This window comes from Vespa velutina, chromosome 16 (genome assembly GCF_912470025.1).
Source record: "Vespa velutina chromosome 16, iVesVel2.1, whole genome shotgun sequence".
Classification (NCBI taxonomy): Eukaryota; Metazoa; Arthropoda; class Insecta; order Hymenoptera; family Vespidae; genus Vespa; species Vespa velutina.
In genome coordinates this window covers 5,059,192-5,074,474 of record NC_062203.1, presented here as the reverse complement: position 1 = coordinate 5,074,474, position 15,283 = coordinate 5,059,192, and the positions used below count along the sequence as shown (strand labels likewise).

At 28.7% G+C, this 15,283-nt stretch overlaps 1 protein-coding gene and 1 long non-coding RNA gene across 10 annotated transcripts; one reads left to right on the top strand and one right to left on the bottom strand.

The window, feature by feature from the left end:
• The first annotated feature begins 4,525 nt into the window (after nt 1-4,525).
• Nucleotides 4,526-9,929, top strand: LOC124954915. Of its 2 annotated transcripts, XR_007102709.1 has the most exons (4): nt 4,526-8,120; nt 8,627-8,696; nt 8,758-8,852; nt 9,149-9,929. It is a non-coding gene; the product is annotated as an uncharacterized LOC124954915 (long non-coding RNA). The 2 variants fall into 2 exon arrangements; XR_007102708.1 differs by lacking the exon at nt 8,627-8,696.
• A 3,074-nt stretch (nt 9,930-13,003) lies between these two features.
• LOC124954907 (cytochrome P450 4C1-like) lies at nt 13,004-14,667 on the bottom strand. Of its 8 annotated transcripts, XR_007102706.1 has the most exons (8): nt 14,291-14,657; nt 14,056-14,220; nt 13,896-13,971; nt 13,697-13,823; nt 13,527-13,592; nt 13,332-13,438; nt 13,182-13,250; nt 13,004-13,077 (listed from the first exon to the last, which is right to left on the bottom strand). XR_007102706.1 is itself a non-coding variant. In XM_047508545.1 (7 exons), the coding sequence occupies exons 1-6, from the start codon at nt 14,460-14,462 to the stop codon at nt 13,349-13,351; spliced, it is 696 nt and encodes a 231-aa protein (XP_047364501.1). In that variant the 5' UTR covers nt 14,463-14,656; the 3' UTR covers nt 13,103-13,250; nt 13,332-13,348. The 8 variants fall into 8 exon arrangements, 6 of the variants coding, with proteins under 6 accessions (XP_047364501.1, XP_047364505.1, XP_047364500.1 ...); XM_047508545.1 differs by lacking the exon at nt 13,004-13,077 and having other exon boundaries at nt 13,103-13,250; nt 14,291-14,656; XM_047508549.1 differs by lacking the exons at nt 13,004-13,077; nt 13,182-13,250 and having other exon boundaries at nt 13,265-13,438; nt 14,291-14,335; nt 14,451-14,655.
• Nucleotides 14,668-15,283: the final 616 nt, after the last annotated feature.

The following is a 15,283-nucleotide window of genomic DNA, read 5'->3' as shown; positions in this document are numbered from 1 at the left end:
CCATAGATTGAAATCATTGTTGGAATTCATTTTTGTAAGATAAGGAAGAATGATAAAGTGTACTTATCTGTTTTTCATATTTGGTAATTATATTAAAGTTATTTTTTAAATAGCTAACGTGTGTAAAAAACCGTACAATTTTATAACAGTATAATACATTTGCTGTCAAAAGAAAAACTAGTCAACAGTATTAAAAAAAAATAGTAAGATTTAGTAGATAATCCTGAAACGTTCACATAAAAATCATTCAATGATGCTGACATTGATATAGGAGAGAGAGAAAAAGAGTTTGAAGGCAGAAAAGTAGATGGTTTATTTACAAAAAATATCTATTTTCATCTTAAAAATAATTTGGCACATCTTATAGTTGTAACTATAACTCTATCTTATAGATGAAAAGATTTGAATAACTATGCCATCAAAGAATATATAATTAGTTTTATTGTTAATTTATAATATATATATATATATATATATATATATATATATATATATATGTGTGTGTGTAAAGAAAGTATACTTTCTTCAGGTAGATTTGCCGTGCGCCTCATAGCCTGCCCTTCCATTGTTATTTACAAGTTCTTTTGTGACTTATAAATCGAGCCGTTAAGATTTGGAAGAGACAATGGCAGTATTTCAACGGGCAGTATGAAATATAACATAGAAGAGAAAAGTAACACGAGAGCTATAAGAAAATTTATAATATATATTAAATAAAATTTAACAGTGTGAATAATAAACGTAAATTGTCGTTTCTTTGTTCACAGGTAAGATTAATTAGCAATTAAGCATTAATTAACAAATAAAGATTTATCACTTTGTTCACAGAGAAACATATTTTCATTTATCACCTCACATAATTAATCCGAGATATTATAAAACGACAATTTTTGGTTTATAATGGAAAAAAAACTACAATTCGCATTTAAATGTGTGGCATCACCGAGCGACAGAAAAACAAACGTGATTGCTATAACTTCTATCACAACTTAGGACAAAGAAAGATATATGTTGCCAGAAAATGAAAAATTTGCAAGTAATCACAGCGAACTAATACAAACAAAAAGCTATAAGAGAATGGAAAAAAGCATCAATCAAAAAGACCAAAAAAGAAAAATATGGATTAAATGCACACAGGAAATGGAGAGTACGTATTTCGATGAGAATGGCAATTTAATGTTTAATGATCTATACCTAGACAAAATAGTAGAACCCACACAGAAAAAAGAATACCAAATAGATTTAAAGGGTATATCGGAAAAATTCATGATCGAAAAATTTTCATATAGACACTCAAATGCAGAACAATGGTTGGAAACATTTAAAAAAGAATGTCAAAGATTCGAAATTAAAGAAGATAACACAAAAATTGAAATTCTAAGATTATTTCTTGACAGGGCATGTTTAGACTGCCACTCAGCAACACTAACAGCATTGACAATAGAGACTGGTTGGAACGAATGGAAACAGAGATTCTTGAAATCATTTGCAGACATGGGATGGAGTACAAGTATATACGCTATATTCTACAGATATAAAGAAGATATGAAGAATCCTACTCACTAATGGAGTACTCTATGAGGAAGGAAAAACTACTACTGGATATGGACAACAATATCGGTATAAAGATTCTGATAATGCTTACAGCAGCAGAATTACCAAAATTCATAAGAGATAAAATAGGCAGAGAAAATTGTCAAAACTCAACAGAATTACTACAAGAAATAAAGAAATGTGAAAATCTAGTAAGAACAATTTTAAAAAAGAAAAAGAGGAAAGACAAGATAATAACAAGAAATTTGAAAAAAAAAAACCATGTAAGAATTGTGAAAAACTAAACAAAGGTATTAGATATCATTTAGAGGACGACTGTTGGTTTAAAAAGGAAAATAGAAAAGAAATCAGAATAAATAAAAGCAATTCGATGATAAAAGTGCACCTATACAAGGAACAAAAAAACGAATAACCACACCATTGATCAAAGTAAAGATAGTATTAGAAGAGAAGTTGGAGGTAAACGGAACATATAACCCAGGTTCCCAAGCCTCTCTAATAAATTCGAGACTAATCAAAATAAAAAAAAAAGAAAATGAAACGAAGGATAAGAACAAAATATTTTTAAAGACGATCAATGGTGTGACACAAACAAAAGGTATAGTAACCATTAAAATAAAGAGGAGAACGTTGACGTATTTATTGTAGAAAGAAATGACTTTGAAGATTTCATTATTGGGTTAAATATGATAAAGAAATTCAAACTAACTCAGGATGAAAACTTACAGATATCTCAAAAGAGAGCAACATAAACAAAAAAAAAATATAAACACATTGGATAGAAAGGAAGAAATAAAAGAAGTTAAAATAAATTTTAACGAACATGTGAAGGAAGATGAATTTAGATTAGATCTGAATCAGACTCTAGTAAACAAAATAAGATGCAGGGTAAGAGATAAAGAACTAGCCCTAGAAAGAACAAAAAAATCACACGAATATAACAAAAAGATATTTAACAAGAATAGAAAGAATCACCGGTTTAACACAGGAAATATGATATATATAGAAGATGGCAATAGGTTGAATAAAAAGGAATTAGACGAACTAAAAATGGGTCCATTCAAAAAAAAAAAAAAATTAATTTCAGAATCAATATATAAAACGAAAACAAGAAACTGGATTCTTCCACATAACAAAACTACTTCCAATATCAGAAGATGGAGACGAGGATTAAAAATTGTAGAAATTTTATTCTGGGGGGCGGGGGGGAGATGTAAAGGAAGTATACTTTCTTCAGATAGATTTGCCGCGCGTCTCATAGCCCGCCCTTCCATTGTTATTTACAAGTTCTTTTGTGACCTACAAATCGAACCGTTAAGATTTGGAAGAGAAACGGGCAGTATGAAATATAACACGAAAAGCAGTAAGAAAAGTAACACGAGAGCTATAAGAAAATTTATAATATATATTAAATAAAATTTAACAGTGTGAATAATAAACGTAAATTGTCGTTTCTTTGTTCACAGGTAAGATTAATTAGCAATTAAGCATTAATTAACAAATAAAGATTTATCACTTTGTTCACAGAGAAACATATTTTCGTTTATCAGCTCACATAATTAATCCGAGATATATATATATTAATAATATATTATTAATTCTGTTAAAGATATTTCCTAAAGGTTTCTTATGTAATATTCTTTGTTGACATTTAATAGGCGCTATTACAAAACTAAAATTATCCAAAAATATTTCATCAGGTGAAAAATAGAATAAAGCTTTTACCAAATGAGCATTCCAATCTTCATGATCTTTATCATTTGGTTTTGATGGCACTTTATACAGTTACCTTTTTTTCATATAGAATAGCAGAAACGATATATCTTGATATTTTGATTTTTTGTGCAAGTTACACTTGTTTGTCCATTTTTCATTTCTTTTTGCTTTTTGAAAACACTTCTGAACATATTTTGTAATAAGGATTAAGTTTTTTAACAGTCATTTAATAAAGTAAATAAAGAATAATAATTAATATAATTGTGTTCGCAGATTTTTGACTATTGGTGATTTCTTTTCTATAACATTCGGTTTTAGATTTGGAGTTAGCATTATACACATCATTATGAAAGAAGTATGACAAAAAAAATTTCATCTGTATAAAAGAATTCTATTAAATCTATACAAATGCTAACAGTCATAATAACAACATGTATTCCATATAATTTACTTAAATCCAGATTGCGGTTACTATTTAAGAAAAAATGAGAATATATTTTCACATAATATAAAAAACATTTCAAAATAAGGAAAAAGGTTGCTGTTTTAAATGTTAAAGATAATCATAAGTTATTAATGTTTTTTGATTCGTTTTCAAGAACATAACAATAACATTAACAAAAATGTTAATAAATAAATGAATCTATTTAAATAAAAATACATGCTTTGCTTTTTTCAATTTATTTTGACGCTACGTTCTCTTCTTGATTATTATTATATTTTCAATCACTTAGATCATTAAAAAATTATTTCATATAAAATATATCATACGAAGCATCGGGCGAAAATGATCGCTCCATTAGATATATGTAAAACAGAGATGCATAGATGGGGCTAAGTGGCGGCAATTTTGAAATAAAAAATTACAATTTCCATTAAGATATATTCTTTTACAAATTCAATCAATTTTTCATTACCCAATGTTTATTATTATAATAAGTATATATATTTGTACTACTATTGAACTACTATTAATTATTGCCTATACAATAGTCAATTAGGAATTGTAAATAAAAGTATTTATTATTGTAAATGTTCAATATGATGTTCTTCTGATATCAAACATTTCGTAAGGCGAATAATGACAGGTTACAAAGGTAAAATCAATCTTTCGATGATTTCAAGTTTAATATGAACATAAGTATCAATTATTCCTTCCTTCTTATTTTGTGGTGGTGATGCGATCTTTTCTTTATAAATCTTATCTTAATATTAATAGAATCTTTTAATCTAAATAGAATAAATACGAATAATTTCATACGAAATAAAACTATTCATACTATTAATTAATTAACAGTATAAAAAAGTAGTTAATCAAAAAATTTATCGATTTAAATGTCACCTAATGAATTTAAATTTTGATAAGTATATATTCTGAAATGATAGCTATAGTACATTTGCAAGCATATTTTCTTACTTAACGTAAAATTAAATATTCAAAATCGGAATATCTCATATTTATTAATTTGAATAAGATCATGTGTTACTTCAAATTAAACATAAAGTATTATCGTTTATATTAACAAAAAGATTTGTTACGTTATACGTTCCCAACTATCAGAATACCTTACGTTGCTTTTCTCACACCATGGCCAGCTATGACTCTCAATTGCGCAGAGGTTCTCATGCTAAGCGACAGAGTTAAAGACTGGTTACGATGATTTTACACTAGGCGCTAGGCTCGAAATTCGTCGATTTTCCTGCAAAATTAATTGTTTATATTGCCGTGTTCCCAGAAATTAATGGAATAACGCGATGTCTTCTATGGATCTAGGAAAACTCGTGAGGAAGATACATGATAAAAAGCATTAAGTCAATTTAAATCTGTAAGAATGTAATTAAAGCATAAAGATAAAAAAATTGCGATATTCACGTTTCGTTATTGTGTATCGGTAATTATCCTAGAAAAACTCGGTTATCTTATTATTATTAGCTTTAAATATGCAAATTGACTAAAATGACAGTTTTTCTCGAACTATCCGTGAGGATGATAAGAACGTGCACGGAAAGGAAAATAATTTTGATGATTAATCAGATTATACCGCTCGAAATGGTTAAATTCGATTCTACGTAAACGGTGCGAAACTGAATAACCATCGTAGTGCTACATAGAAATCAATCTCATCTTTTAAAAATGAACTTTGTTCATTCAAATCAGATGGAAATATTCATAAACTATTTTTTTTATTATTATTATTAGATCAGATAAATTTTGTTGAGATATTTATAATAGATATGTGGGAATAAGACTTTATTATTTCTTGAATGACATTCATTTCTTCTCAGTTATTGGTTTATTCTATTTTTAAATAGTATCGTATCATTTCTTGTTGTCAAGGTTGCCTCGTTCACTTTCTCCTTCTACATTTCACAATAACTATATGAAGAGACCGCAAGTAGACGCGCATTATTGAATATTCATAAATAGACGTAATCAATCGAGCGACGAGTCAGATTTCTTTCGACAATATTTCGCAACTTTTACAAAATTTATTTTCTTGTCTTTTATTTTGCATGCTTTCTACTTTTTTAGTTATATGACCGTAATGGGTGCATTAACATAAGCTATAGAATAGAGGCAGTTTTTCAAACTGTGCTCAGGATTGTTATATTATTCGTTTTTTAAATTTTGTTTTTCTAGAAATCCGGTTAGTATGACTTTCGAGACGATGAAGAATGATCGGACGTTCGAATTGAAGAGTTGCTAACGTAATCAGAAATTTTTTTATAATACATTCTTGATGAATAGAAAAGCATTCAATAAGGTATTATTGTATGAGCTTATTTATCTGCGCTGTAAGTGAAGGAAGTATTGAAATGTCTAATTTCTTCATTGAATCTTGATACAATGAAAAATTTCTTTACATCGTCAACTTTAAAACGTCAAAAAACGTTGAATTATTTTAAGAAAGGAGTGTGAATAATTGTATAATTAAAACGGAATAGAATAACTGACGAAAAAATTTCCACAAAAAATTGGGTTATATATATAGAATATTAAAGAAAATGAAAAGTAATAATTCCATAAATGATGAATGCTTCTTTACCATTTTAATTACAAATAACCGAGATAATAAAGAAAAGTATAATCTCAGATTTACCGAAATAATTTTAATTTTTTAGTGAAACTGTAAATTAGATATCATCACTGAAAATTTTACCGACCGCAGATAGATAATTTCTGTTTGTATATCGTCAGGCATATATTCGACGGATATGTTATCAAGATTTCAATTCAATTACTTTACTATACTTTACTAAATGTAGTATTTTTAGCAACCGTTGTTAGGATAGACTTCTGTTTTATCGATATCAGGTAATGCTACTTATTTATATTGTGACGTCAACAGTTGGGTCTTGAAAGGCTGTAGATTAACCGAAGTGCCTGCAGCCTCCCAATTACACCAACATAATCAGGCGGCTCTTTTTCGATCAACCCTTTTGGGATCTTATACGAGAGCGAGGCTCTTTTTTCCTTTTTTTCCTTCACAATAGAAAAGTCAAAATGCGCCGAGAAAGATTTTCTTTAACTTAGTTATTCGATGAAATGATGAGAGAGGCTCCGAATATCATTCCTCACGTCTATATTTCTTTCGTGGGTTCCTACTACTGACCCTTGAATTGGTTCCCTCTTGTTAACGATATCTGAGGAAAAATAGGGCGAAGCAATGCTCGGTATTCAAAACCCTTTTCTTCTCTTTTACGAATTGATTTATTTGGTATAAAATCGGTGATGGAAATTTACAATGTATAACAAGATTATAAGCCTTAAATATATAATCTGCTAATTGTAAAGAACTGTGCTTAGCGACTGAGTGCAACGAAGTGATCTTAACGACTGACTGTAATAAACTCATGATAACGGGTGCGATGAATTTATCTACACGACTGCGGATGATAAAGTCCTGGCGATGAAGTGTTTTCTGCTGCAGGCTCGCTTGCAGCGTTTAGTTGCTAGGCGCGTACTGTGCACGCGCCATGCGTGCACGCGCCCTCTTGCATAAGTTGTTTTCGCACGTTTTCTTGTCGTCAAGGACTATAAGCAATTACGTTACGCTGTCTCTGCATGTACTTCCTTGGTCAGTTTTATTTTTGCACGTGTGGCTCTTGAGCGCGCTCCGTTGCCAAGGATGAAAGAGCTATAACGCATCTGCATTCCTGCACGTATTTTTTGTCCTCCCTATGTCTTCTCGTATTTCGTTACTACATGTCTTATAGATAATTCTAAATTATTTATTAACTACAAGCTGCAAATGATTATTCTTAAGGGAAAAATAGAGGAGAAACAAATGAAAAATAGTATCACTCTACAAGCACACATATTCGTGCCTATAAGGGCTTCTCTTCTTTAAAGTGTCTTTCATAATTTCTGGTTGACCTACACACGAAAACGTGACACCTCCCCCCTTAAGTAAATCGCTCGGAGTTCGCGTGCTCCGGTGACTTAGTACCACGTGCTGCAATTATTTTTTCAAGGATAGGATATTTTATCGATATCCTTGCGGTAGGGGTCGGATTCGCATCACTTCCTTCTGCTAGCATTGGTAGTTCACATTCGACACTTACACTGGTTTCATTGTCATTCCTGACCTTGTCTTTGTAGCTCCTTGGTGGTCGTTGTCGTCCCGAGTATAAAAGCAGATATGTCAATGAACTCCAGATTGCACCTAGCAGGTGCAAATTCCAACCATACACTGAGTGGAGCACGTATTTTCGGATAACCGCATCAACACACATTTTAATGCCCTTTATTACTATAAATAGTCCGATAACACCGCCACTCGCTATAATCCAAATATTACTGATAAGAGCGAGGAATATGAAACATTTAAACCTTTTGTGGGCTCCAGGTTTGTTAACTGCTCCAGATGAAGTATATTTTCTACATTGTTTATTAATACATAAATATATATATATATATATATATATATATATATATATATATATATATTACATTTTAGAAAATTGAACAGTAAAAATTTTTGCTCTTTTATATGCACATACAAATAAATATATTATATGTATGTCTAAACGAATAAAATAAGTAAAGTATGTAAATTAAAATATCGCTTTCCTTTTGATTTTAAGCAGCATTGTGGAATCGTCATCGAAAAATTTTAAATGACGTCTTTCTTTTAAAACATACAAAATCTCATATAGATGTATTCATTAATTATTCTATCGTTTTAATGAAAAAATTGAAAACTTCAGTTGGAGAAGAATTAGATATTTTCCATTATATTTTTCGCTGTACATTGGATATAATATGTGGTAGAATTTAGAATTTTTATACGTGTATAAAATTGATGTTTTTGTTTAAAGTTTATTATAATGTTATTAAACTTTTTATTGGAAGACGGCATGATGGGTACGAAAATAAATTCGCTGACAAATCCAGATTGCAAATTAGCTGAATTAATAGAATGGTAATAATAATGAAACTTTTATTTTCGTAATGTATTGTATGTTTTTCGTCTACTTTTTCAGTGGAACGGATATAGCTGCACAGAGGATCTTCAAATTATGATTACATCCGAACATAATTTTTTATAACACTGCTATAGAAAAGAAATATCAGGCGTGTATGTTTTATCTGAATAACTTTACAAACAAAGTATAATTAGAAGAAACATTTTTTAAATTGTATCTTACTTTTCAAAATTTCAAAATTTTAATATTATATTTTATATATATATTGTTGTTTCTTATTCCTAATGATAATTAAAAAAAAAAAGTAATTTATATTAAAAAGTAAAATTAATCGGGAATTGACAGAGGAAAATGTAGGTAAAAATATGAAATATACGTTTAATAAAATTTAGTTTTCAATCTTTTCATTTATTAATAATATTAATGTGATTCTTGTTCATTTTTCAAGAACCAATGTCAAGGACACTTCTAGACTTTATTTGAATTGTCGCACGAATGGGGAAAATATTCGGAGCAAGATGTCTCCAATCAAATCAATAAGATGGTTATAGCTGTAAGTTGTATTTATTATTTAGCTGCAATATTTTATTTATTAAAGAAAATTAAAAAAATCTGTATATTGATTTCAGGGAAGCGAAACTTCATTAGTTGTACTTTGTACTTTTGATGCTTGTTACATTTCCGGATATTCAAGTACGTGTATAATACATTTTCTTAATAATTTGTCATTATACATCCGATGTAAATTATATTCATATTAACTTCTTATCATGTCTTCCAAATCTTCAATCACAAAGGACAAAGTATATGTAGAAGTAAATCGAATTTACTGCTCGGACGATCCAAAATGTGTTCCGATGACATATAATGACATTAAAAGTATGAAACTTTTGGAACGTGTAATCAAGGAAACGTTACGTCTATTTCCTCCAGGTCCTGTCATCGCTCGGAAAGTAACGCAAGATATAAAAGGTACCTATGCATTCAAAATGATTTTATATATATCTTTTCATTATTTTACGTTTTATATTTCATTATTAATAATATGAACGTATTATATAGTACTAATATTTATTTATTAATTATATAAAGTTACTAAAAATTGGACTATACCGAAAGGATGTTCAGTAGTATTTTTCATCTATAAACTACATAGAAGCGCAAAATATTGGCCACAGCCATTAGTATTTGATCCCGATAGGTTCCTACCGGGAAAGAATTGTTCTACATATTTCTTTCCATTTAGTTACGGTCGAAGAAATTGCATAGGTAATTACATACTCCTATAGATTATTTGATAGTATATTCCAAAAAATTCTAAAATAAAATGCATTTACAATTGATTTAATTTTTTTAGATCAACATTTCGCTATGCTAGAGATGGCAACAGTAATCGCTACACTGATAAAAAGATTTAGAATTAAACTAGATTATCCAATAGGAATTGCAGAAACAGGTTTAAAGATGAGCCTCACATTAAAACCTTCAAAACCAATTGGATTAAAATTTGAAAATAGAAATTAATTAAAACATATAACATATATACAATACATACATAATTAATGTATATACATAACGAATTCTATGAAATATAGTATAGAATATGTAGCAGAAACAAATTATTATCTGTATAAAATAAAAACTGTACAAAAACTGTCCATTAATTATTTCATATAATTTGATATAATGAATGATTAGTAAATCCCTCGAAGATCATTCTCATTGCTTATTTCAAAATTCTAATAAATTAATATTTTAATACATTCTCTCTGTTCCCCTCTTCCTCTCTCCCTCTCTCTCTGTCTCTTTCTCATAAATCAGAATACTCAACTGGCACATGTAGAGTTTTATCATGCGATGAAACTAGACATGATAGCTAATCTATTATGTTTAAAAATTCCCATCTACAAATTATAAAGTATAATGATAAAATACTTCTAGTATGAAATAAAGTAATTATTCATAGGCCGTTCAATCAGACAAATCGAGTGACATTATTCAACACACGCGACGGAAAAGTGATTGAGTGAAGAGTGAATTCATAAATTTCAGTTTTTTGATTCAGTTTTAAATATAATCTTATCCATCAAACAATTAGGGATATTCATTGCATTTCGCTCGTAATGTGTATTATTTCAGCGCTAAGACAAAATATGGACTACAAAACAAACGAGAAACGTTGTCTCTACGATGCGTCTATATAAGCTTATATTGATTATTTCCCTCTTTACTCTGGCGGCCTCTTCCTATATTAGAGAAAAAAAGAAAGAGAGAGAATGCATAAATTATCAAATATGCAAATAAAAAACATTTTTTTATCTGATTCGGCCAAGGCTGCACATGTAATAGTTGCGTCATACCAACGGAAGTTCATGAAAAAACTACATGATTTAAATTTTGGTATTCTAATCCTATATACATATCTTTCCTTTTCTCTTCTCATTCTATTTCATATCATCCTTTCTCTCTCTCTCTCTCTCTCTCTCTCTCTCTCTCTCTCTCTCTCTCTCTCTCTCTCTCTCTCTCTCTTTCTCTCTCTCTCTCTCTCTCTCTCTTTCTCTCTCTCTCTCTCTCTCTCTCTCTCTCCTCTCTTTTTTCTCACATCCTTAGCAGACATTTGTTAATATTATTCATGAATATCAATTAAAATATTAGATTTATATGGAGTTGTATAAATTCTTGCAGGAATATTTTATTTATACACGAGATTGTTTTCAAATGATCCCGCTAAAGAGCCTTTAGAAAATAAAGAATAAATAGAAGATGAGATTTTTTAAATGCTAAAATGACCATTTTGTTAAACTAATATTTTCTTTAGGCATTTAATGAAAGATATGTTATAACAATTAAATAGAAACTATACAAGTAATGCCTTTTCATCGTATTTAACAATATTAAGAAGAATAAAATTCACTCATTAATTATACATTATGTACATGTTCTACTCTCTGTTATCATGCCTAGTGTTCTATATAGATAATCATTTTTTTCGCTCTTTCACTCTCACATTGTCGCTTTTTGCTATCCACTTGTACGTTTTTTAGAGCCAACGATCTACATCCGGTGTAAGGTGCTCGCCTAATCTCTGCACGTGGACTGACATTCGACCTAGTGGCTATATTTATTCCTTACGATTGCTTTTAAATAATATTCAAATTGTATTCCATAAATTCAAATGTATTTCAGAAAATGCATTTACTATTGATTTTACATTCTTAGATAAAAAATTCGCAATGCTAGAAATAAAGGTAATAATTGCTATTTTGTTAAAAGGATTTATCATTAAAAAACGACCAGTAGCAATAGAAGAAATTCTGATAAAAATGTACGTTATGTTAAAGCCGGCAAGTCATCTAATGTTTAATTTATATAAATATAATATATAGATAATTAATATATAAACATAACGAATCCTGTGGATAACTGTAGATAATCTGTACCAGATATAAATTATTAACCGTATAAAATAAGAATTGTACAAAAACTACAAAAGAATCCCATTATTTTATACGATTTTATATAATAAATGGTCAATGGATAAAGAGTTTCTCTAATTTGAAAAACATTGAGTAACTAATTTGAGAAACATTGAGTAAGTTAACTAATTTGAACAACATTGATTAAGTTAATGTTATCCAATGAGGTTATGTTTCTGAAGTGGTCGGTGAAATTTTCCTCAATGATAACTACTTTAAAATTTTTCAACAATCAGTTTGAAAGTATTACTAACTAATATTGAAATCGTTCAATAATCTGATCTTTTTATCAGTGTAACAATTACTGTTGCCATCTCTAGCATAGCGAAATGTTGATCTAAAAAAATTAAATCAATTGTAAATGCATTTTATTTTAGAATTTTTTGGAATATACTATCAAATAATCTATAGGAGTATATAATTCCCTATGCAATTTCTTCGACTGTAACTAAATGGAAAGAAATATGTAGAACAATTCTTTCCCAGTAGGAACCTATCGGGATCAAATACTAATGGCTGTGACCAATATTTTGCGCTTCTATGTAGTTTATAGATGAAAAATACTACTGAACATCCTTTCGGTATAGTCCAATTTTTAGTAACTTTATATAATTAATAAATAAATATTAGTACTATATAATACGTTCATATTATTAATAATGAAATATAAAACGTAAAATAATGAAAAGATATATATAAAATTATTTTGAATGCAGAGGTACCTTTTATATCTTGCGTTACTTTCCGAGCGATGACAGGGAGGACCTGGAGGAAATAGACGTAACGTTTCCTTGATCACACGTTCCAAAAGTTTCATACTTTTAATGTCATTATATGTCATCGGAACACATTTTGGATCGTCTGAGCAGTAAATTCGATTTACTTCCACATATACTTTGTCCTTTGTGATCGAAGATTTGAAAGACATGATAAGAAGTTAATATGAATATAATTTACGTCGGATACGTAATGACAAATTATTAAGAAAATATTATGTATATGTACTTGAATTTCCGTGAATGTAGCAAACATTAAGAGGATATAGCTAATGGTTGTGGCTGAAGTTTCGCTTCCCTGAAAGTAATATATAGTTTTCCTCAATTTTTATTAATAAAACAATTTTTATTGCAATTAAAAATAATAAATACGACTTACAGCTACCATTATTGTATTCATTTTATCACGGGTATCTTCCTCCGTACATACTTTTCCTTCGTGCGATAACTCGAATAAAAAATCGGAAAGTGTCTTCCGTTTTTGTCCTTGAAAAATAAACAAAAATCTATCATTAACAAATGACAAGATTGAAAATTAAATTTTATTATAGGTATATTGCTTATTTTTACTTACTTTTTCCGCTATCAATTCTCGATTAATTTTACTTCTTAACATAGATTCCATTTTTTCTTTGATTATCTTTAAGAACAAAAAATATCAATATGTATAGAAAATATTATATTAAAATATTTTAATTTTGAAAAGCAGTAATGCAATTTAAAAAATATTTACGTTAATGATACCTTGTTTGTTACATTATCCAGGTAAGCCAAGCTGGCATGAAATTTCTTTCCTCTAGCAGTGTTATAAAAAATTATGTTCGGATGTAACCATAATTTACAGACCCTTTGTATTGCTATATCCATCAAACTGAAAGTGCACACAAAAAATGTTAGAAGTATATATAATATATTACAAAAATAAAAGTATCTTTATTACTACCATTTTATTGATTCAGCTAATTTACAATCCGGATTTGTCAGCGAATTTATTTGCGTATCCAGCGTGGCATCTTCCACTAAAAAGTTCAACAAAGTTATAGTAAATTCAAACAAATGTACATAAATTTTTTAAACATTAAAAAACTTTTAAATTAAAATACCATATATTATATCCAAAGTATAGCGAAGGACATAATTAAAAACTTCTAATTCTTCTCCAACAAAAGTTTCTAATTTTTCCATTAATGCGATAGAATGATTAACAAATACGTCCATATATGATAATTGACAATTATTACCAAGATTTAGTATTTGTTTGAATAGAGCTAGAATAGAAATTATAAATAAATATTGGATGAAATACTTAAATATAAAAAATTTATGATACAAATTTACCTGTTGTGTCGCCAGTAAACAGATGATTTCCAATTATTGGAAATGCTTTTGGTCCAGGAATTCCGTTGATCATATTAAACATACGTAATTTATTTAAAAAATATTCTGCTATTCCATAGTATAGTCCAAATAAAATTGTTAGAATAATAATTAATATTACAATGGAATACATGATGAATTGTATCAATAGGAATATATATAACCAACTTAAATGTAGTGAAAATAATCTAATATCACTAATAAAATTTGCTGAGATTTGCAAATAATTTGATAGCACCGCGCAACGGCTCTTACTACACTTCTGTCCTTACAAGAACTGAGAACGGAATAAAAAAGCGAGGAATATTTAAAGAAAGCATAAATCTGACTTCGCTCACGTGATTACCGCTTACATCTAGTATTTCTCTTTTGATTGCACAAGAACAGTCAAGAAAGATCGTAGATAGCAACGAAATTTGATTCCGTCCCCACTTCTTATTAATACAAAAAATGCGATGACTAAACATTACGTTATAAGCCGGTTGTAAATAAATTTTTTATTGGAATGACGCATATCTTATAAATCCACTATTTATTCACTTTTTGTTTTCATACATACTTCTGCTTTAATTGTGTGAATGGAGACAAATGTTTAATTGATATGAAAAATTGAGTAGGTACTAGAAAATCTAGAAGAGTGCATTTTTAAATTTTTACTAATCCTTAAGAAAATTAATTTATAAAAATTTAGAAATAAGTATGAATTTCAATGTCTTTATCCATTGATCATTTATTATATAGAATCTTATGAAATAATGAGATCCTTTTGTAGTTTTTTACGATTCTTATTTTAAATTATAAAGACACCACGTAAAATGAAACACTTCCTCCTCTTTTATGTATCGTAAATTATCGTCATCATATGTGTCATGATGTATTCAATATAGATATATTCTTCTATTTATAATATTTTTCTACTTATTATTACTATAGTAATAGTAGTAGTAACTGAAA